At 40.9% G+C, this 24695-nt stretch overlaps 1 protein-coding gene across 1 annotated transcript in view; it reads left to right on the top strand.

Annotated features, from left to right (window-relative positions):
• PEPD (peptidase D) overlaps positions 1 to 24695 on the top strand; it is a 134638-nt gene that overhangs the window by 106495 nt on the left and 3448 nt on the right. The window contains exons 13-14 of the mRNA XM_010174910.2: positions 8226 to 8410; positions 19355 to 19546. Coding sequence (XP_010173212.2) covers positions 8226 to 8410; positions 19355 to 19546 — 377 coding nt within the window. The remainder of the gene's footprint in view (positions 1 to 8225; positions 8411 to 19354; positions 19547 to 24695) is intronic.

The following is a 24695-nucleotide window of genomic DNA, read 5'->3' as shown; positions in this document are numbered from 1 at the left end:
CTGAATGACACTGCAGTATTATTTCCCCCCCTCCCTCTTGGAGTTAAGAATGTGTTATTGTGTTAAAGACAGTTTGGAAAGTAAATCCTGTCAATATATGTTTTTAAAAGCTATTTGTAGTCTGCTCTCTCTTCTCTGTTGAATGAAGTTAGCTATTTTTTTCTTGCAAGCATTACTGTTCGTAAGTAAGTCTCCCTTTGAATACTAACTCTCTGAGACTGACCCAGAAAAGGTAGAACAACTTTCTGTGGTAAGTTAATTCCGTTTTTGTCAGTGTAAATTGTTAAAGCATCAGCCACCACTTAGGAAAAAAAAGCTGAAGGAATTAGGGGATGTACAGACAATTCTGACGATCAAGTTGCAATCCTTGATTCTTGCAAGATATTATTGTTAGAAACATTGATTACTGGAACTCTTACTGTTGGGCACGTAAGCTAGCCTTGCGCGGAATAGCAGTAACCTATGGCAGAGGTGAAAGAAAAAGGCAGTAGTTTTGGTCAAATTCAACAGATCCTCCAGTCCCTCTGTGCAAGCAGCAATCTGCTGGAATTCAGGATTTCAGATTGTGAGTCTGACTGCAAACCTTCTGGGAGCTGCTCTTCCCTGCCTGTGACTGACGCACAGGAGCTGACCTATGCATACAGTGACCACTGCACCGTTAGGAAGACTACAATAATGCTGAGTTATTTCCAAGTGTATAAACCCAGGCACTTTAAAACAGTTGGGCCTTTCTGCCCAGAAGTCCCTCTCGTGTGGAAGTCTCTGAGCAGCCTTTCTGGGGACAGTGTCTGCAGGAGCTGCCGTGGTTCAGGAGCAAACCTGCAGCTTTCCAGCCCAACAGCACACATGGGTTTTTCCACTACTTCCAGTGTTTCTTCAGGGTGCTTCTTGTACAAAGCAAATACATTTAGAAGTCTTTACAGACTTAGAGCCTAAACTGGCTGCAAGTTTTTTAGCCTTTCTCTAGTGAATGGGGTTTGGTTTAAGGCTGTTTAAAAAAATCCTTTTTTCCTAATTGTCACAAATTGTAATATTGCAACATTGTACAATTCTGATTTTAACAGTGACTTTGGGAAAATAAGCTGCTTTTACATGGTCTGATGTACACTGATTTTCCCCCATTTCAGTATTCAGGAAATGCACTCGTTATACATTGTAATTTGAGTTGTAGTACAAAGTTCGTGAGTCCTTCGATCTTGACACTGCATCAGCTGTAGCTGTCAGAGTGCAAACCTGCTAGATATAGATTATGCTGTTTGCCCTGAATCTTATCTAAACAGAGTCTTTTCTAAGCTTCAAAGATTGATAAGTTTCCACACCACATCACTCCCTCCAAGCACTTCCCTCCTTCCCCCAATCTTTTTCCTCTTCTTTTCAACGTACACCTATTTGGAAGGAACATGCAGTAAAATGCATAGTGTCTGCCCGCACTGCTTGATCCCAGTGCTGCATCTTTCCAGACGTGGAAAAAAATCCCTCTTCTTGTTCCATGTCTGCATCTGTTTGAATTGGGTTTTTTTAAAGTTTCAGCATGGCAGACTGGTATCTTGATATTGCCTCTGATGTGTTATAGATCATCTTGTGCAGGGTTTCTAGTGGGGCGGATGAGTATACCACTTAAAACTTCCATCACACTGATGCAGAATAAATATCACGGTACAACCAAGTAGCACAATGCTATTCAGCCTTTTGAAGAAGAGGTCCGAATTTCAGAGGCGATGGGGAGTCATCTCTGTTTCTGCTCAGTAACTCCTGCTACTGTCAGGCAAGTGCATCTCACTGGGGAACTGAGGGCTGGCTTTTGAAGGAGTCCAGCCTGGTTTGGAGCTGTGGCACTGGGACTCATGGCACAGAGCAGGTTGAAGTCTCGTAATCCCTGCAGCGAGTACTGCAGGTATCTGCATGTGTGACACAGCAGCAAATTCAATAGAGTTCCCATCACCTTTTTAGGCTGGGAAAATGAACAAGCTCTTCTCATCATATGGCAGCCAGTTGCAGCCAGGCCACCAATGTAAAATACAGCCTAAAACTGCATCTTTGAATTAGGCATCCAAACAGCCATCTAATGCCGACTCTGTGACACTTACAGGTAGTTGTCTGCACAGTATGTGAAACTTTTAACAGCTTCACTGTTGCCCAAACATTGTCAGTGTTTGAGTACAGTATTTTGGTTTCTCGCTCTCTGATTCCTCACCCCATTGCAGAGTTGCCTTACCTGGTGCTGCAAGAAACCAAGTGTGAAAACTGAGCAACCACTGAGTATTTCATCTATTGGGCCAAAAGGAAAGCATGAAAATCAGAAATACAACAAATTCTTCTCCAACACCCAAGTGAAAAGGAAAGAAATAATTTGGCTTCATCTTTAAATGATGTTTTGGTTTGTTTTTTAAACTGGGTTTGATTGGGAGTTTTAAGGACCTATTGTTTTATGTCTGATATAGTCACTGTGTTTTGGCAGATTTTAATCTGTTCCAGTGGGTTGCTGCTGGACAGGGATTGCATGTTGTGTCTGCATTTCAGTGGCACTGCCAGGGGACATTGGGCCTTTTGCCCTTTTCTGTGGACACTCAGAAACTAAATGTAACTTAACCTTAGCACAACTTGGGGAGAAGTTACTACAACCTCGCCGTGCTTATTTTTTTAGTAAGATTGTGACATCTGTGCTGGCAAAAAAACCCCACCCTACAACAACAAAAAAACCCTGCTAAATCATTTGTGGTTTAATCATTGTCACATTACAACCACAAAGTACCCTAAGTAGCGGCCAAAAAAATCCTGTTAGGCCTTTTCAGGGCACTTTCCGACCAAAGTGGCTAAGTACCATGCAGTAATTCTAAATTACTTTTGTATGCTGTTTCTACTTTATGTTCTTGAATAGCTTCTAATAAAACATCAGAAAATAATCACTGGAATGAAAATACCAGTGAGTTAACAGCAACTGAGGAACAGTTGATAGTGTGATGTATTATAACAACTAATCTATTTAATTCTGCTGTTTAAAAAGTTATGGTATGTTCAATAAAAGATAGGGATGCTTTTGATTTCTGGTTTCACTAGAAGCATTTCTTTCTTTCTTTTTTTTTTTTTTTTTTTTAACAAAAATCTTCCATATCAATAGTGTGATCAAAGAGGTCACAGATTATTGCAGAGATCCTTATATGAAGTTCCTGAGTCCCTAAAACATGGTATTTTATCTAAAATTTGGTGGGTTTGGCAAACAGATGTTTAGAGAGGAAATATTTACAAGGAATTAAAACAATACTAATATTATCTGTTTCTTTTCTGTCACAGTAGTCTCTAAAAATATCAGATAACATTTAGATTCATGGGAATCAATCTTTAAAAACTCTTTTAGCAAACTTAATACATTAAGTTTGCCATTTTTTAACACAGTACCTCACACATCTGCAAACCCCTGCTATACTGTTTGCATGGTATCTGAAAAACTGATAGTCTCTGTAGTTATATGTTGTTTAATTAATCCATGATCTGTCACATTCTTTATCAGACATATCCACTGTCTGGTCATTGCTGTGCAGTTCATTCACTCTGTATCTCAAGGCATGGCAGATGCTTTGGTTGCTGTAAAAGGTGCTTTTTGTCCTGGCCTCTCGCCCAAGCACATGCTGCATGGCAGGTAACGAATCACAACCTAATGAGCCTTGGTAACTGAGCTTTGCTGAGGAGCCAGTCACTGGTTCAGTGACCTGTATTACCCAGTATCTCGTTTGGCAGAAAATTAAGAATGGAGCAGACGCATCATCAGCAGATTTCCTGAGTGCAGACTCATTTTGGTACAAGCTGCCAAAGTCCAAGGACCCTCCAATCTAGCTTTCTAAACCTCATCTGTCAGTAGGCTATAATTGGTTTATAAATTGGCTTAAAGATAATAACGGAACTAACCTTTTTACACAAAAAGCCTGTCTGCAACTATGATAAACTTCACCAAAGCTTAAAAATAATAGTCCTGAATAATACATGAGTACAACATCATCATGGGTGATTGGTGGTGGGAGGTTAGTGCATATCTGAGTTGCAAAACAGTCATCTGTTGCACTGTTGCAGTAACTCACATTACTGATGTTAGAGCCACTTGTGTGGAAGTTGCTTTGTTGTGGTTCTTAGTTGTTTTTTAACTGCTTTTTCTCACTACAAGAATGACAATACAGTGTTTGACTTGTGTTGCATCAGCTTGCAGTGGGTGACAGCTCTCCACTGGACGACCACCATTAATCCAAAAAACTGAAGTGACTGAACATCAAGTAACCTCCATGAATTAAGGATTCTTTGTACAAAGTATTGTTCATTCAGCACTGCGTAGTTAGTGTTTTTTTCTTTGCATTTGCAAATGCTGTCCTGTTGGGCAGATTGTGCCCTGGCTGCCTACACAGAAGCTTCTTTCTTACTGTTTTCTTTGTTTTAATATGCTAAAGCAGTCCACACATAGAAGTGCGCACAGACAGCTGAACAGAATATGGATATCTCTGTGCTTAACACTGGAATTCACATGTCCTCACTGCAAGTCCTTCTGGCACGTTCAGATTGTTGAATTGCACATCATGTCAGAGTACCAGAAAATTCTGTCCATGACTTTCCTAGCCAAGTTAGCTGTGATATTTAGTTTTTCAATATGTATGTGGGAAGATTAGATTAGCAGAATTTGAGAACTTTTGCTCTTGAAGTATACTTACTAGTTAATTTAAATGGCATTTGAGTGCAGACATGCTAGCCAGTCCCAGAGACAGCTGGGTTTGCACAGGCCACTGTATTATGAAGATTCCAATTGCCAGATAAACCTAATACAACTTTTGGTTTAAAATAAATTTGAAGAGTTGTAGATTGGTTTACTCTATATTGTGTATCCAACATATGAATATACTTTATTTATAAAATGAAATAAGAGGTCTTTCTTGAATTAGCATGGCTTCATTTCTTTAGTAGGTTGTGTTCTGTACTTTTAAGTAATTGCCTTATTACTGTAGTTTTTTGTCTTAATGAAGTTAATATTTTTAAGATTATAAGGGTACTAGGAAATGTTTGAAGATTTGCATTTAGATCCTCTTTCTTTGTCAAACTGCCTGTTTAAAAAAAGGAGGAAAAAACTTTTGAACCTTATTATTAAAGTTTCTTCCTAGCTTGATGGGAATCAGCTTGTATCAAACAAGACAAGGATATTACCATTTTTTTAAGTGAAGACCAGTAAGTTCACTCCACTTAGTTCACTGTCTCTGGTCAGCTCAAAAATAGCCTCATATTTTGTCTTAGCTTAGCTTACTATGCTAGTAATAGTCTGTGTCTATGACTGTATTATACAATGCTTGTAGGTTAAGTGGTTTGGAGGGGGGTGGCCTAATAGTGCAAAATTCCACTCTGTAGTCAGAGTAGAATAAAACATGAAGCCAGATCATAGAATAGAAAATTCTAATTTTTTTTTTAAATGAAGACTCTTTGAACACTTATTTACTTGTAAAACAAGATCTGTACTATTTAGTGGGATGCCTCTGGCAGTAGCTTAATTTCCCTCCAGCCAGAGCTGTCCCAGTGCAACCTGCAGCTTCTGCAGCATGGACAAGAGAGCTGGAGCTGAAGTACCTCCCACCTCTAGCAAAACTGATGGCATTGGCTAGATGACAAAAAAGAGTGGTCCAGAGTCCTTTTGCTGGGCTCAGTCCGAAGCGCTGCTCTTGTCCAAGAGAGAGCCCAAAGTGCAGATTTTCTGTCCAGCCTCATTGTTTATTTCACAGTCAAGTTTTTTGTTGTCCTCATGTTGTCTCTAATGAAATAGATAAGACGAATAAAAGCCACAACAGATGGGTAAGGCAGAGCTCTGGGCAGGAGAAGGAGAAGGGAAATAGTCGTGCTCTTTCTCAGTGAGAGAAAAATAAAAAAGTAGAGGCAAGGGCAGAAGGGGCTCTAATAGGTTTGCTCAGTGCCTAGAAATACTCAGGTTTTACAACCACAGCAACCTTTTCAGTAGGGCAGTAGAGTCATTCATTTGCTCTGTTAAACTTCTGCAGACAAATGAGTATGTGTTTTTATTTCTGGTCAGTTTAATCTTTGTATCTCTTGTTAGTCGTATCTCTTCCTTAGTTTGATAAAGGTCACTGTATCTCTTTAAGTGAAGTCTGTGGTTTTGGATTGAGACAAATAGTACCAGCGCAGCTGTAGGGGGAAGCTGTAGTGCAAACAACAGGCACCTCATCTCCAGTTCTCTCAGACACCTCATCTTCAGTTGATTCAGAGCATCCGGGATATGGCTGCATTTTGTCTTACAGCCACAGAGTTCTGACCTTCATTTATATCAAGAGGATGAGGCTTCAAATAGTTGACCAGGGTCAGACGTTACATGTGGCTTTGCAGTCATGGGGATGAAAATAGAAGACTTGTAGTAATACTCCTCTAAGAAATCATGGGAGAGATCTCAAAAGAACATCTAGTGTCTCTAGGAATATTAAAGACTTCTAGAGCAGTTAGAGTTGAATGCAAAGTGCAGAAGCTGAACTGGGAGTTACACACAGAAATTTTGCATTCCCACAGCTACAAAATAAACAGGATAGCAAATGTGATTCAGTAATACTTCCACTTCAATACGCATAATATTGACACAGTAGATTGTAATGATTTCAATTTATCATGCAGTATTTTTGAGTATGTTGTGATAGCTGGGAAACATAGGTGAACCTAGAGAAGTGACAATTGCAGTACAATCAATGTTCAAAAAGGTAAATTATTTAAAAATATAATTATGTTGAACATAGTTGTCAGACTGGCTATAGTTGTATTAATTCTTACTGAAGGAAAAATCTAAATTCCCTTTTAAAGGAGGGAAAACACAAAATTAGAACATTTTGAACAGGAAGACTGCACCCATTTTGTGGGTGAGCATCACTCGTTTGGGCACTGTTGGACTTTGTAAGGAAACAGCAACCGAGAGTTTGTCCAGCGTATTGTGCTGCACACCTCTGTCTTATGGTGTTGCTTGGGCAAGGAAGGTGCTTCTTTAGCTTCATGCATGCAACAGGCTAAAAAGTTTGATCTCTGAGTCATCTGATGGGGGAAAGGAGGCTGCCTCTTAACCAACTTACATGCTGGGCTGATTCCCAGTCAGTGTTAATGGGAGTATAAAGGCATCGGTTTCTGTGTGGACAGTGTGCAGGATGGAGCAGCTACTTGCTCTTCAGTTTGTTTCTGACCTTTATATCAGAGCTGTATAAGACAACTGAATTTTATTTAAGCACTCCCACAGGATGATTTTATTTCAGCCTTTGAAGCCTCAGTACTTTCAGCAAAAAGTGCTAATGTAATTATGATATGACATTCATTTTCACAAGACCCTAGAGCTGCGTGTTTAACTGGATTAAAGCAAATGGAACTTGATGGGGTTTTGGCCTTCAAAATTGCTCGTTTTTTATTTGTTTAATCATGCCAAAATTGAACAAGGAAAATATTCTTCTACCGTACCTTAGCCCTAGTTGTCTTGACTCTGCAACCGCTCTGTTGATGATGACTCAAAGCCATGGTGAACTAATTAAGACAGTACTGTGTTACTAACAAAAGAGCTGCTTTCTTCCTCCCTCCTCCCCCCAGCAGTTTGTCAAACAAAATTGTATCCTATACCAAAATAATAGAAATCTAATGTATCCTGGCACTCTGTCTCTAGTCAACCAACAGTATTTTGTAATGCTGTTTTAGTACGTGTATTAGAGGACTTGTGTTTTACACAGCCCATTAACACAAGGGAATCATTAATTTTTGGAGAGTGTCTTTGCCAGAAAGATGTGGGCTTTAAATCTACGTATGTAGAAAAGTACCGTCCATCGCACATGTTCTAAATGGGTGTGATCATTATTGAAAACAATAGAGTAGTAATATTTTATGCTCTGCATTTTAAATAACTGCATTTTGCAGTTCACGTTCTTTTAGAAAACTCACCGATACATTTGCATCTGCATAGACATGCTTAGATACAGTGTCCTAACATTTTTTTCGTGTGGATCTGGATTATAAGGTGGTACTGTTTCTCTTGTTTGCAGTTTTCTGTGCTTCGCATGCATGTTAAGGTAATTTTGTCTTGTTTAAAGTATTTTTGTGCTAATGTAGTTGCTCTTTCCACCTTTGTTTTATATATATAAACAAAGGGCACATGTGTTACATCTGCTTTTTGAAAATCATCTTTAAAAACTTTTAGCAATAGTTAACTCAGCTGCTTGTTTCTGCTCTCTAAGGGGTCGCCTGGCCTGATATGCACCGTCTGGCTGACAGAGTCCATCTGGAGGAGTTGACTAAAATTGGCATTCTGAAAGGCAATGTAGATGACATGGTGAAGGTTCATCTGGGTGCAATATTTATGCCACACGGACTTGGACATCTACTTGGAATCGATGTGCATGACGTTGGAGGCTACCCAGAGGTTAGTGTTAGTCCATTCTCAACTGCCTTGCAGATTAACCCCTCTCAATTCGATCAGCATTTCTGTTAGCTTATGCATGATTAGCCAGTTTCATATTCTCAGAAGTGGAGCAGATGTGCATTTAAGTGTGTCTTTTTCTGGATGTGATATTTTATGCAGTTTACTTTAAGGAAATCTATTAGTTAATGAAAACAGAAATTGCTTATGGGGAGAAGTCAACGGCTGCCACCCTTCAGGCTTTCTTAATCTGTTCAATTTCTACATACGTTGTGTTGTTCCTCCATGACTCACTGCTGTAACATATATCACTCAAACATGCCATATGCTTGGCAAAGAGCATCTCAGTCTACCTGAGACCTGTAGTGGGAAGACTCACTTGCTCCATTCCAGATGTGAGACAGCTCTGGGAGCCCACTGCTGCCCCTGGCTGGGCCTGGTAGATCTCGATGTCTGTGTCATGTGGGAACAAACTGGCTCATATTCATGTCTTGAACTTTGATCTCCAGTGTCAGCATGGACACCAATGTAGGTGTGTTATCCTGGAACAATAATAGAAAGAAAAAAATGCTCAAGTCTTCCACTCTTTGCAAATGTGAAGGCATGACCTCTTGTATTCTGAGTTTCTGCAGAAAACACAGAATGTTTTACCTTTTTCCTTGAATTAGTGTGATGGTTTGTGACTGTGATCTGAAAGCAGAATGGGTCAAATTCTGTAACCAATGAATGGTAAGATGTTTGCAATGATACTAAAAAAAAAAAATCTTTAAAGGGAATTGAAGTTAAGGTTTGAATAAGGAAAGGAAGTTTACAGCAGCTTCAGAAAGATTTCAGAAGGATTTTATGTGTTATGTTTTGGTTATTTGAGGCTAACTGTTTAAGGGTTTTCGATAATACAGCATGAAAATGGATCATTTGCCTTCTCTTTTTTATGTAAGATGTTCTTTTACAAGAACCTGAAAAAGAAGCTAATAACTTTTTAGGTAAGGTTTAAGCATATTTTGGAGCTTGTTCATGTTGGGTAAACAGGCTGTGTAACAGCTGCTGTTGCAGGGTTCACTTTTGCAGGCAGGGAAGAAATGGTATATAATATTTGAGGGTACTTGCTATGTTCACAATATAATTATTGTTGAGAAAATGCTGTGATGACAGCATATTGACATCAGCTAATAAACTTATATGTAATAAAAATGAAACAAAAATCAAAAGCAACACTATTCTGATTTTAAGGTTTATTCACTAGCTAATACAGAAAGGATGGACGTTTGCCTCTCCATCTCTCCCAAGTGCCTTATCTCTGGATACAAATAGAGGCATTCGGCAAGGCACGAGGGATGTGATAACTTGGAGAGTTCATGGAATTAAAAATCCAGGACCCCAATGTTACATGCCTTTGCTTAGGTTGTTTTCACTTGTGTTGTGACTGACCTTTCTGAATTTGTGGACTTCAGTAAACTGGAGCGCATGTTCAAGACTTGGTAGGGTAAAAGAGATAACTAAATTTTAGGAACAAGTGAGAAGAATTGTGAGAATGAAAAGTACCATGCTTGGTTTTTACTTGGAAACTGTATGCTTTGAAGTTTAGAGCAAGTGCCTTAATTTCAAAGGAGATTTCTAGAACTGATTTTGGGAGAGTATAGAGCAATGGAGCCTATATAACTTCCATCTCTCAGCAGGTTTCAGTAGTGTGGCATATGAGCTGCAGAATCAGTTTTTGAAAATAATTTTTATTTACATATGACCAAATTTATAGCTGTTAATTATCCAGCATATTATATCATTTAAGGGTCATTTTTCATTTTTAAGGGTCATATAAATGTGCATCTAGCTGGATGTGTGGCATCAGCTTAGTTTGAAAAGAATGAATTTGGGGTTCTGCGGAAGAGCAGCCCCTTTAAACTCTCTCTGCAGCATTAATTCCACCACTGTTAGACCTGTCACTTCTCTCTGGCCCAAAGCATGAGGTTCTTTATAGGTCATTTGACTAAGGTGAGGTACCTGAGCGTCGGAGCACCTGATGGTGGAAAACCCACATCAAAAGCCTGTTGATGGGGTGAACTTCATTAGGCTTCTCTAGGCTTGAAGCTCTAATGGGACGCATGGTCCCTGCCCGTGGCAGGAGGGAGCTGTGGGGCTGGGGCGGTACTGGAAGGCTTCAAGGGACGTGGTTTTCCCCAGGTAAATCTAAATATGAGCAATTGGGCTCCTCTTATGTGAGTGTGGTATGTATCTGTATTAAGTGGGAGAAGGCTTTTTATCTCTGCCTCATTGTTACATGAGAACAGACTGTGGAGTGATTTTTGTGCGTTTTAAACATTTACCAGCTAGCAAGATTTTCACAAGGAATTTCATGAAGCCATTTTTGTGTTTATTGTACACTGAGCCCATGCCTGTAGTATCATGCTCTTTTTTCTAGCTGGTTAAGAAGCAAGTTATTTGCTTTTGGCTGAGGGAATTTCTGGGAGTATTACAAAGGATTTTTTAAAAATAAAAACTTTCCAAGTGGATATTATTCCATTATTTTTCCTCAAGTGTAAACAGTTACATTTGGAATAATACAATAAGCTTTAATTTCCTAATTTTTATCCGTCACAAACTTTTGTGTGTTCCAAAAAAACTATTTCCAGACATTGTTAGCTTAGATTAGTTATTCATTAGTAGCCAAAGATTTCTTTTTTCAAAATTGGCAATAATAAGTTTTCATCTTTTCCAGTAAGCTGCTTTCACATGCAGCATTGAACAAGCACTTTCTTCCTCTTTGACAAACACTATAAACTTGCACATTTTCTGCAAAGGATACTCTGGGATATTAGAAAAATATAACATTTCCCTTGGTTTTTTTTTGTTTTTTGGGGGGGTTTTTGGCATGATAAAGAATAATTGGTTTTGGCCAGCAATAAATGTGGCTTAGCAACTATGTTTAGGGCAAAATTTTTAAAAGACCATAACCACCAGTATTTGCCATCAAAGCACATAAGTAAATGTCCTGATTTTCAGAAATACTCGGCAGTCAAGAGCTCCTTGGGGAATCGGGTCTCCTGCAGTGTGCCATGGTATTCCTCGTGGGGAAACTGAGCGTCGAACACTTCTTTGAAAACTGTCTGCTTCTTTTAAGGGTCTAACTACAACTTGAGCAGTTCTGAAAATTCAGCCCCAGTGGTACTAATCACTTCAGAAAATCTGGCCCTTAGTCAGACAGAGCTAGCTTCAAAGGGTGAAAACTCCACTGGGCTTAGCTTCAGCTGTAAAATTTAATCATGGAGATGGTTTTCCCACACTCTCTCATTTGTTTCTGGGTAAGTTCGATATGGGATAGAAATGATGGTTTGTGCCTGTTGCAATGGAGAAAATGTGGTAGGTGATCCCAAATTTTCAGACCCTGGGGTAGATGGGGCTGAAGTTTTCATTTAAATCTAGGTTCTGTGTCTCTAGATGCTTGAGTTGATTCTATTTCATGTTATATTAATTGACTGTAAGGCTCTAAAGAATGCTAAGTACATTTGATGACTTTCTATAATAATAAGCCGGTTAATTTAAGTTAGGTTAATAACTACTGTGATTTTAACATCTTGTGAATTAAGAGCTTCATTTTATTTTGTCTTTTAAAATTATAAAGATTTACCTTAGTTTGTTTTAATTCATTTCTCTATTCTCATGAAGAGCTGATCCTTTCATTGCTGTTCTGCATCAGCAAATTAAGGTTAGAGGTTTGTTTTAATCCTGGAGTTATCCATGTCCTTCCCTTACTGAGCACGCTTGGGGAACATCTCTGCTGCTCAGAGAGGTGTACAAGCTGCATCTGGCTCTGACAGAAAGCTTGCTCCCAGATCCCAGATGACTGTCTGGGGATTTAGGTCACCAAACCTACTAGAGAATACAGGAATAATCTTGTTCCCTTTCTTGTTCTGGCCAAAATTATTTTCCTTATGTATCCTACTTTATGCTGAAGCAGAAGATTTCAATTTTTTTGTGGTTAGCATTGCAAATGATGCATTAATGTTTTTTCCTTGAAGAAGCAGAAGATGAGGTGAATTTACCAAGAAGCCTAAAGCTGTTATGTAGAGCCCCAGTGATGCAAATTGCTTCACTTGGTCATAACCCTGCAAAGCCTTGCTCTAGCTGCGCGTACAACATGAAACAACCTGTATGGTAGGCGCTCGTGAGCAAAGAGTAAAAGGGCCTTCCACCAGTTTTAGCTCTAGTTTTTGTTCTTGTAAGCAATTGTACACCTTCAGAAAAGATTAGGAGAAAAGACCTGCTGCTTCTACTTCATGGGGTCTCCTTGAATCACTTACTTTTGGATTCTTTGAAGTCCTGCATAGCAGAGCTGCATGGTTGTGTGGGCTGTTGAACAGGCAGGGTGTAGGCAGGAAACAAATTGGTGAAGGCTTTTAATTTCTACAGCATTTCCATGCAGAGTAGCACTGAAATCCATAGTGCTTATGGTTATCTGTTGGGTCAAACACCAACCAGGAGAGTTTCCTGCAAGTGTAAGGTTCTCCTGTGGGATTTTAAACCCCTCCTAGAGTTAGGTTAATCGATCTTCCTACCCTGCTGTGTGCTCAAGAAAATTGCATCGGTTCCCAGCAGCTTTTCCCTTTGAGGACAGATGCCGGAGTTTGGGGGATTTATGGGAACTTAGGACTTGAGCAGAGGCAGAAGAGAAGGGAAGGCTGACATGGTGCCAGTGCAGTGCTGTGGTGCAGACCATGCCCTGTCATACCACAGGGTTTCTCTCCTCCTCTGAGAAAGAAAGTGTTGTGTATTTGGGGTTTTTCTGTTGCTTGGTTTGGGTTTCATTAGCTCTGGTTAATTTTTTTGAAGGAGAAGCTTGCTTATGATTATTTTACTTGTTGAAGTTTGGTGCAAAAGACTTTGTGTGCTAAGAGAGTTTTGATCTGAATATTTATTGTCCAAATCTTTCTGAATTTTTAGCAGAGACTAACAGAGCTTGTGTGTTTTTTAACAATTCATTCTAGGTGCAGGAGGAGAGAAAAACCAAAATAGTACAGTTCTGCTTTCAATTAAATGTAAAAGTAAGGAATAAAAAGTATCATGGGTATGCTTTGGGGCTTTTACTATGCTATCTCCACTGATATTAATATCAAAAGATCACAAAAGAAAAAGCCCTTTCATTTAAGGCCATTGCCTATGTGTGTCACAAGACAACCTGTCCATTAGATTTTAAATGGTGCTTGTTATTGGTCTCATTTTAAAAGTGTTGCTGGTAGCTTTTGCAATTCTTTACCTCATATCTTACAAATTCTCTATCTTAATATTCTCCTCATCTTCCAGATTCATGTTGTAGTTGTCAACGTGGTGATTTCTACTATGTGCTATTTTTTTGCCCTCATAGTTAAGTTTTAAGAAAAAAGAAAACATAAAATCTGTATGTTTTATTATTTCCGTTATGATAACAATGGAGCTTGGTGACATCTAAGGATCAGAAGGCAAAAATGACATGGGAAGTTATGCTTAGAACCATGCTGTAGCAATGGATTGAAATTCAGCTTGCTCTGACTCAGAGCAGGCAGCGGTGCCTTGAATAAGTGGCAGGCGATTCTTCTTAATTCCCTGCAAGAACAGAAAAGTTATTAGGCAGCTTAAACCTGATACCACAGTTAATACCTAGGAAAAGACAAAAATGCTTCAAATAAAAATATCCAGTTAAACATCATGTGCCCTCCGTTCCCCCAATATTAACTTTGAGCTGTGTCCCAAAAGCTCCAGCTAGTAATTAGATTCTCCTCCAGAAGTGGAAGCTTCGACTTGCAAATGCCACAAGTGGTATGTGATGCTTGGGGCATGTTCTCCTGTAACCTGCTGCTGATTTCAAAGGCAAGACTGAGGAGCAGTTTCTTCAGGTGACTATAGGCAGCTCAGGCTACTGGGAAAAAGTGGGATAGATTGAATAAACTAATCTTCATTAGTAGCACTCAGCAAGAGAAACAAGGGCTTGAAGAGAAGGGACCAGGAGACAAGTGAAATGGAATTCAAGACTTTTATTTTATTAGCTGCATAGGGCTCTGTTCTTTTTACACTAAATGAGCTAAGTAGAAGTTGAGTATACACAGTGGGAGAATAGGGAAGAGTGAAAGAGCTGAGAATTTACTTCAGTGTCGATTTCATACAATCTAAATATAATGTTAGTATTCTGAGTAATTTAAATACTTGATTGCACTTAGCTTGGTAAAATGGTTAGCACTTCGCTCTATTGGATGTGGTCCAACTGGGACAATCTATTTGTCAGGCTCAAAAAAGTTCTGTGATGATTTAGCTGAAAAAAAGTACCAGAATCTAGTTTGTGTCGCTACATGAGTCTGTGACAGTGGTTCAGTATTTGCAGTGATGAGTAGCTTTGGTGATCTCTACTGCAGACATGTTTTGCTGCCATTACTGGCTTGAGGAAGCTTCTGGGTGATGCCAGGTACGTGTTGCAGCCCCTGGTTTCAGGAGGGAGGATGTCCTTGCATCTCTGTGCTTGTGCATCCCTAGCTAGTGCAATGGCCCTGTGGGCAATGACCAGCCAGCACAGAGACATCACACATGTTTTTCTTCAGTCCTGATCCTTAAGATGGACCCAAGATCAGGCTCACCTGAGTGGGCCTGGAGCTATTTCTGCTTCTGGTAGCCGGTGTCTGTGGGACAAGATCCAGCATGATACACATTGCATTTCTTCCATGGAAAAAAGCAACTTATACCCCATTGTGTGGCTTAGGAGCAGGCAGCAATTCATCCTTATCCTGAGGTATTCTGGGGATAATGCTACTTGTAGTCTTCCACAGCCACTTTTCTGGGAGATAGGCATATTTGCATACTCCCTAATTCCCTGCTTATTCCAAAAATAGATCTATATTTTATATTACTGCACATTTAACTTAATTTGAACTTTTATTTTGCTTACATAGTAATGAAATCAGTTTACATAATAATTCTCTTGTTCCCTTGACAGTCCTTATTGCCTAGACATGCTGTTTTTTGTTACCTTACATGAACCATTAATTGGAATCTGATGTTCTTGGCAGGAGTACAGTCATAAATGACAGTGTCATACATCTGTGCTTACTGTGGGGGGAGTGTCTCAATTTTAAAATGTGAGCAGAACCTCAAAATAAAATCCATCTTAGAAAACAATTTTGGATATAGTCTGTTGTTGCAATATACAGGAAAATAAACAGTTTTTTGAAAAGTAATTTTCCCAGAATATCACTGGGAGTCTCTTTCTAGATGCCTAGGTGTTAATATTTTCTAGATTGTTCCCTCCACTTTTTTGAGGTAAATTACCAGCTTATGCTTTACAGTTGTCCTGCTCCATGGCCAAACCTCCAGGATATAACGGCAATAGAAACAGATATCCACGCAGCTGCTGCGCCAGCGTTCACATTTTTCACTCTTCATTTCATGTAACTAGAAAACAACATCATGGTTATTGTTGAAAACAAGGCGCCAGTTGTTTAGCTGCAAGATATAGGGAAGTTTCCTCCTCACAAAGAAGAAAATGCAGTAATGGCAAAAGGTTCATACTGACGGATGACAGTGTGAGGCTTTGTGCCCAGCGGGGCTTGACTTGATGGAAAATGCCAGTGTCCTTGTTTCAGACCTGTCACGTTCTGTTTGGGGAGTGGTGGTGGTTCAGTTGTTTTAAAAATTCCCAGTTTGTTCTAGTTTACAAAAAACAACTGAAACAGACTGAGAGCTGAGAACTGTCAGCTCCCAGACCTGATGGCCATGGTGGCTACTGAGGGTGATCATGAGTGCCCAGAGATCAGATGTCATTTGGGATGCTGAAGTCATTGTTTGATGTGTGTTTTAATCCAGTACTGTTCTCAAAAGAAGGAATTTTGTCATCTCCCCTGCTTGGGCACCTTCCCTCTTCCCCACTGTGCTCATTCTCTGTCCCAGCTCATGTTGTCCTTCAGCCTCGCAGGAAGTTGGACTGGGGCTGTCCTCTGCTCAGGGTACGTGTGGCCATGTACACGTGATAGCCAGAACCTGTCTCTCTCTTTATCCATTTTACACATCTCTTGAAGACTTTGCTAGCCTCCATTAAAAGGGAGCGTAGGACTTTTCTCACCACAAGTCCACCCACTGGTGTCCTGCTTGCTGTCTGAAAAGCTGAGCCATATTACCCTTTCTCCAAAGGCCCGTTAGAGATACTTTCATGGAAGAGATGTAGCTGCTGCCATTTACACCATGACTTCAGTGCCTGCAAAATCCAGAGATCTGGAGATGAAACCAAGAACCAACACAACCTAGAGTTCAGACAGGATGGGAGAAATGTCAAAAAAAGATTGTGACTTCCTTCTAGAGAAGTTAAAATTTTAGTTTTGGAGGAGCAGGAGTAGTTGGGTGCCTCAGGGGCCTGCCCTGCATTGCTGACAGCCCAGCGAGCCTGCGCTGCTGAAGGAAGTTTCCAAATGTGAATCCCCAGGTCCTGCTCCAGGGTTGTAATTGTGTTATTAGCTTCTTGGAGGAAATACTAAAAGCAGAATTGGACTGCAAACAGTCCAGACAAAATGTCTACGTATTGCTTTAACAGCTGTACAGAGGTATCTGAAGTGGGCATCAAGGCCTGATCATCACACCTGGTGGCAAACCTCATTTGTTTTAAGAAGAGGCATAAAAATGCGGACGCTGTGCCAGGGCTGCCTTCAGAGGATGTTTGCCATTGTTTTCCTCGCTGCGCATTCATCTTTCTAGCATCTGTCTTGGATTCACTGCCTCAGAAAAGGCATTTACAAGTAGAATTGAAGTTTACTTAAAAGCCAAATATGGGTTGTTTGTTGTAAAGCAGCCGATAGATAGTTGGCAAGACACCAAAAGGTCCAGACACTAATCTAATTGTTTACAGCTCATGGAGAGATTAATCCACAAGATTGGATGCCCTCATTTCCTTTACGCATTACAATGAATGTGTGAGATGCCAAACCCCATGGGGCAGCAGCAGAAAGAAAAATGGCTCCATTTCAGTGCCGTTATTGTTTCAAGTTCAGAAATATATTGATTCTCTTTGGGTTTTGATAAGAATATAAATGCAAAGTGCCTTGTTTAATATCAGAGTTTCCTAGCCTCAGTAAAACGAAATCATGCTTTCTTATTTTAGTATAATATAATGCTCTGCAAAATTCAGATCAAACATATGAAATAAAATTTATTGACTACACAGTTAAAATGATCAGGATACGCTTGCTGGTTTGCAAGGGAAAACAAATGCTTCATGTCTCTGAAAAATGGGCAAACCTACCCGTGGATGTCCAGGCAGGTGAGCTCTGAAAATCCTGGTTTCTGTAAGATGCCGTGTGTTGGAACAGAACCTCTGCAAAGGGGAAAAAGCAACCCCAGCATTGCTTGGGTCACTGGTGAGAATAACACAAACACTGCTGAGTGGCTGTTGCAAGCAGGATTTCTGCAAAATAGGATTTCACAGCATCACACAGAGAATGTTGGGGATTGGAAGGGACCTCAAAAGATCATCTAGACCAATCCCCCTGCCGGAGCAGGAACCTAAATGAGATCATACAGGAAGGCATCCAGGCTGGTCTTGAATGTCTCCAGAGAAGGAGACTCCACAACCTCCCTGGGCAGCAACTGAAAGTGGAGCCCGGGAGCAAACAGTTCTCTGAAAGTTCTCTGAACTGAAAGAGGAGCCCAGGAGCAAACAGTACTGTGGGGCTGTATACACTTGGAAGAGCAAATGATCCAATGAGACAAAAATGTAGCTGATGTGCAGGGTATGCTCCTGCCTCCCTCCACCACCCTGCACTGGTGTGGCAGAGACATGGGAGCACAGCCGTGCCGGGCAGCGCTGGGCACTGTGCTTTGTCCTGGAGAAAGGGGATGTTTCATCCTCGTGATACCAGTTACACTGCTAGTGATCCTGAAAGGAGTCACCCCTTCTGCTGGCAAGGAAAATTACTGTGACTTTGGCCAGAAGCAAGATTTGGGAATGCTACCTGGAGGCCAGATAAATAGCACCTTGGTCTTGCAGACCTGTTAACCTCTGACTTACAGGCTGAGGTGGAAAAGTTTCAATGAGTAAAGTGTGTGTGCGTGTTCACAAGCTAGTGAGCCTGTGAGCTGCTTGCTGGTCATCACGATATTTTGTTGATGAAATTTTGCTACGGTTGCAAAGAATTTTCAAAAAGCTAATGGGATTGAGTTATATTTATTCCAATGTTGCAATACCTGGCACATTTGGGGGAAGAAAATTAATATCCTGAACTAGTCTTTGCAGTGTTTCTAATTCCTTGACTAAGCACGTCCTCATATATCATTTTACTTTACCAGCTTTTGGGAAGAAGAGAATGTTTTGCTAGTCAGGACTTGTTTTGACTTAGTTTTTAATAATATCAGTCAGCACCATGTTGCCTGAAAGTCTGAATCTTACAAAAGTTTAGTTTTAAATGGGCTGCTTTTATGAGGTCATGTATAGACTCATTGCTTCTGAATCAAGATCATAAATGTGTAATTTTAATAACATTCAGTTAGGATAAGCATTTGCATATCCATGGAGAAATTGTTCTCTGCTACATAGTTCACCTATTTCAGCCATGACGTGGAGGGGGCATTTCAAGATCTGCATGTTGCTTAAGATATTGTACTTTGTAATAGAAGGTATAGAAGGAAATAGTGCAAGTAATTATTTTTTTCTCCATAGTGCGGTACTTCTCCTAAGGTGGAGAGTGACAGTACCAAGCATATCCAAAGCCGGGATTTCTGTGGTGCAAAAACCAGTTTGGGTGTTGAGTTGGAAGCTGATCATCGCTGTATGTGAAAGCTAAATAAGGGGGCTGATGAGAGAGAGGTAACAGCATGGTTTCAGTCCTCTACTTCCCAATTACTTTTTGTATTTGGTGACTTTTATGGAGCAGTCAGCGTAGGATGGTCTTGCTAAAAGGTCACCACGGATTGCCTTGCTCTCTGTCAGAGCCGGTGTTTCTTCCGCAGGGAGTGGAGCGCATTGACCTGCCGGGGCTCCGGAGCCTCCGCACTGCCCGCAGCCTGGAGCCGGGCATGGTGCTGACCATTGAGCCGGGCATCTACTTCATCAACCACCTCTTGGACCAAGCCCTCCGTGATCCTGCACAGTCCTGTTTCATCAACAACGATGTCCTGCAGCGCTTTAGAGGATTTGGTGGGGTGAGTAGTTCTTACCCAGGTGATTTTTTGAAATTGGTTTTATGTTTGTTTTCCTTTACTATGTACTTGAGAAGAAATCTTTTGGAAGTTGTAATGTATTGCACATAGGGCTGTTCCTGAAGCAGCACCTTGGGCCATTTGACCCTGCAGACAAACAGTTTGGGGGTTTTTTTTGTTTTTTTGTTATTTTTAAATGTGATTTTATACTTGTGATACCTGATTAACAATAGACTCGTATTTTTCCATTGATTGAAATACCTTCTGTCAGCACCGTACAGTGACTTGCAAGGTAGGTGTTTTGTCTGATGTGTGAAACGTGTATGTTATGAAATATGAGACTGAGATGCCTATTCCAGAGTTAGCTTCCTTGACAGCAGCACAGCCCTGTGCTCCCTCCCAGGGCAGAAGAGCCTGATGCTGTTTAAGTCAGGGAGGTAGTACAAAAAACAGCAATAATTGCTCTTACTGGACTGTTCTCAGAACAGCATGAAACTTGTGAGCATAAAGCCTCCCCTGTTTTCCAAGAGACGGGCCGATGGTCTTCCCAAGCACCTGTGCTCGAGGCACTGCGTTGCAGGCTGAGGCAGCAGCGTGCGCGCGGGAGGGAGCCGCGATCTGGGTGACCATTCCCAGGCAGGCAGCTGCGGTGCAAGCAGAGGGGCCTTGTTTCTCCGTGCTCTTCAGGGCACAGTTCCCATTCAAAGCCACCACCCTTGCAGGGTGTTTAGCAGTTGCAGTGGCTTCCAGTGGGTTTTCATTTCAGCAGGGCGAGCGTTTGAAGGGTGCCGCATTGTTCTCTGAGCTTCCGTATTCATGCACAGAGAAGATAGAGCAGGCAGCTGCAGTGCCCCATCCTCCTCATGGCTTTTCTGCTAAGTCTCAACAAAGCTAACAATCACTGGCAACAGCGGTGATTTTCTGGTATGAAAAGTCACTCATTAGGAATTGTCTGCTGCTGCCATTGACTAATTTATCACTGTACGCCAGCCATGAGAGGGTAATTACTGTAACGCTTTTGGTCTGAGCTGGCTTTGAACCACCAACTCTGACAGAAAAGTTGTGTGTGCCATCGCCGGTCGTGTGAGCCAGCCGGGCTCCTGGGCAGCCGCCTGCGGAGGGAGGCTCCCCATATGATGTGTGTGCAGCCTTATTGAGAGACGTGGGGCTTTACCCTCGCTGGTTTTTAATTCACTGCTGAGGTTTGGGATGTTACCTGTCTCTGTGTTGTTTCTTTATCAAGACTGGCCAGCCAGCCAGCTGAGATACTGGTGGAGGAAAGGCAGCTAACTGCATTTTCTAACCGCAAGCATGTTACATGCGGCACCGCAGGCTGAAGCATATTTTAAAGGAACGCTGTAATGCACTTGTGGAGCTTGACACCACAACAGAAACAGGTTTAACTATCTTCACTTTCCTTGTAAACACTCCACGGGAGTTGTTCAGCAGTTGAACTGATTGCTGATGAGTTTTCTCAGGAGATGCTCAGCAAAGCCCGCGTTTTTCCATGACTTGCTGTGAATGCCCACACCAGCTCTGCAGCTTCAGGCATGCACATGGCTCACCTGCTGCCTGTGTTTGTGTGGAACAGGAGTGACAGCACAGGCTCTCTACCTTGGTAGTAAGTTGCTGGATCAGGCACTTTTGTTCCAGAGATTTCAAGCAAAGTCTAACTTTCTCCCCTGTTTTTTTGTTTAGCTTCCTGTAATGATGACTTGTAAGGACAGCCAGCCAACAAACTTTGCTAAAAGGGGGAGCTGCCCAAAAACGATTGAGCAAAAATCTAAATCTCTGGTCCCCCTGTGAACAATACATTTTACTTAGAGAGAAAAAAATAATAGTGCACACATAACGCTGAGCCAGATGTTGTCACTTGATTTTGTCCAGGAGAAGAATGGAAATAAAATCTGAGACTGAAGTACATCTGAATATTTCTGAATTCTACACAAAAGCTGAGTTGTAATTCAATCAAAATTAATTTTTCCATCTTTACAATTCTGACTTGATTCTGCATAAATAGAAGATGCAATTTGTGCTCTGTAGTGTGCTTAGTTATCTACATGCTGGTTCATTCTAGTTTATCCAGAATGAGTAAGTATTTCTGTCAAAAGCATGTCAGAAAACTTTCTCCCTAACGTGATTAAAAAAGATCTTGTGAAGCCCAGTGTTTTTACTGACAAATATTAATAGTACAGGGGTTAGTATTGGTGTCAGTTCTAGCTAAAGAGCTCACTACAGCCAGTTCAATCTTCCTTTAAATTTAGAAGAAAAATACATTCTACAAAAGGAAATAAGTAGTCCATTTCCCTCTGCAGAGCTCAGCACTAATTAAAATGTTCTTAATTTGGTTTAGTTTAATTCACTTCAAAAATGAACTTACCTTAACCAAAGTAACACCACTGTAATTCTGAGTAAGACTGTCCACACAGAGGATTTGTGGATTTTAATGAATTCACCTTGAATTCATGTCTTTTTTGGGTTTTGGATAATTTTATTGACTGTGACAAGTCTCTGCATTGAGAAGTGAAGCTCTTTTGTTGTGCCAAAAAGGGCAAGACTGTAGCCATTTATTGTAATTCATGCTGCCTGGATTAGCCATGAAGAGATTGTAAAAGCTACAAGAGCAGGAAAGAATGAGAGACACGGCGAGGTTTTCCCACACCCGCTCTGCATTGCTGCCGGTGGCACCGCTGCAGCCCCTGCACACACAGAACAGGTCCCCCGGCAGCCTGGCCTTCCTGTGTCCCTGTACCACAGACACTCTGGCTTTGTGGCTGTAACTGCTACTCAGGAACCTCATAATTTGAGCTTTTACCAAACAAGAGCTGGTCTGGGTCAAATACAGATCCCTTTGGAGGGAGGCAAGAAGTTTTGCTAGGAGATCTGCTCCTGAGATCAGGGCTGCCCTGTCTGAAGCCCTGAACTCTTTACTTGACAGCCGTTGAGTTCAGTCCTTCACAAGCTTCCTCGGCCAGTTTCAGGAAGTCACTCAGTCACATGTACTTCAGTTCTCCCTCTGCAAAACTAAGGTCCAATTTACCAAGGTCATAAATTCTGTGGGGCAAGGGCTGCCGTCGGGTGCTGGCGCAGTGCCCGTCCCAGGGCACCTCTGCTCTGCCTGGACTCTGCCCACGCCGCTCTCATAAATAAACATGGCTGTGCAAATAGAGGTATGTGTATATGGTTGTATATATTGCTGAGGAAAAGCAGCTGATTCCTCAGGGAAGGGGAAATACCAACTCCAAAAGCTGCCCTTTAGTGTTTGACATTTCCATTCTTCATAAGCTGATTACTGATTCATGCAGTTCATACGATGTTTTCTCAAAGAACCAGTAAAACCATTCAATCTTTTTTTGGCCTTAAATAGTCAATCTTTGTTCGGGCTTTATTTTTCTATAGGATTTGTAGAACTAGCACCAGACTTAATGTGTGAAAACTCTATGCAACTTAAGAGAAAATGCTGAAAGCAAGCTAAATGTTAAATGCATTGCTTTCTTTCATTTGCAGATTTTTCTCATTTAAAAGTTAGATTTACAAAGCCCAGGACCTTTAAGATCTGCTAATTTTACAATATTTTTCAAAACAATAGTACTTCCCTTGCTCGGGAACAAATGTTAAACCAAATAAAAAGCAGGATATTTAATTGCTTCTACGTTTGGTTCACAGATCCATGTCTCTGTCCTGATTTTTATTTTTCAGAATGTTGAGCTCTGTTTCTGGGTTTATGGTGAATGTGTGTTGTGGAATGAAGTAGTTTACTAGGTAATAAATATTATGCTCATCTTCTTTTTAACATCTCGGATTATGCAGCAGTAATAATGCTACACAGCATTTTTTAAAAAAGTTTTCATAGAAAAGCAATTGTCATAATGAAATATATTGTTTACTTTAAAGTTCTTGTAAGAGAAGTGATAGTTGTAGGCAACCCAAAACTAACTACTAGATGCTTATAAACCTAACCTTCTTTAACTCCTTTCTGTTAAGTTGTCTAATTAGCATAATTAGGTTAAAGTAAGAGCAGTTGTTTCTAACCTGTATTTAGCTTACAGTTTATTGCTTCTTTTTGAGCCTGGATGAAGGGACTGTGTGCCTGAAGCTGCTTCTTCCAGCCGTATCAGTCAATCTAATAAAATACATGGCCTCACCCTACTGATCCTGATCCTCTTTTATAAAAAAAAATTATATGTGGACCTTTAAAATTAAGTGTGCCTGGCACGAGGACTTGCTTGTGAAGAAGAAGGAAGACTGGCAGCATGGGATAAGAATCAGTGTGTAGCACAAAGCCTATTAGCCTCCATAGAAAATCTCTTGGTGCTGCCACTTTGTGTAACATGGTAAGAGGAAAGTGCCTTCCCCATGCCTGCGACACACCCACCCATCCTGAGGTTTGACATAAGGGCAGCTCAGTTTCCTAACCAGTCCCCCTAAAATGCAGAAGTCGAACCCTGCTCGTGGTAAGTTTGCTCTATTAAAAATTATTGGTGTGTTGATGGCTGAGTTGAAATAAGTCCCCTTGGCTACAAGCATCTGCCTCTATAGGATACCAGCTATAACAACAGACATGTGGATCCTTCAGCCAGACCAAATCACATCTGCTAATTTACTTTGTGGGGTAGCATGTATGGCCCACGTCCTGCCATCATTTCCTAGGCGAGTCTCCCACTCTAAGATCTTGCAGTGATAGTATTGCTGCTTTCCACAGCCATAATCAAATAAATGCTCAATAGATTTTAAAAAAAGGAGACATGTCACCAGTGGTCTTTTTTAATCACATCTGGGATCTGTCATTGTGCAAATCTGGACTATTTAATTGGACAAAATTGTTTCTTGATTCTCAAAAGCCGTTTATATATATCATCATCCAAAAGAAATGAATGAGTGCTACAACCCCCTTCCCTTGGAAGATAACACAGGAGGCTCTGGGGAGCATGACTGTATTAGTAAGTCAGGACAAAGTGCGAGGCTGTATATATATAGCTGACAGCAGCCCTGGTATTTAACTCCTGTGCTGTCCTTGGCTGTGCCCGCACAACCCTGCTTTGGGACAGAGTTGGGCCCATTGAGTCGAGCCACATGATGGTCTGTTGCTGTCATTAGGCAGTTGTGTAATCAGGTCTATCTAGACAGATCATGCCACTACCCTTGATAAGAA

Source organism: Antrostomus carolinensis, unplaced genomic scaffold (assembly GCF_000700745.2).
Source record: "Antrostomus carolinensis isolate BGI_N321 unplaced genomic scaffold, ASM70074v2 scaffold14739, whole genome shotgun sequence".
Classification (NCBI taxonomy): domain Eukaryota; kingdom Metazoa; phylum Chordata; class Aves; order Caprimulgiformes; family Caprimulgidae; genus Antrostomus; species Antrostomus carolinensis.
Note: the sequence above shows the minus strand (reverse complement) of the source record. Positions and strands in the feature narration are given on the sequence as shown.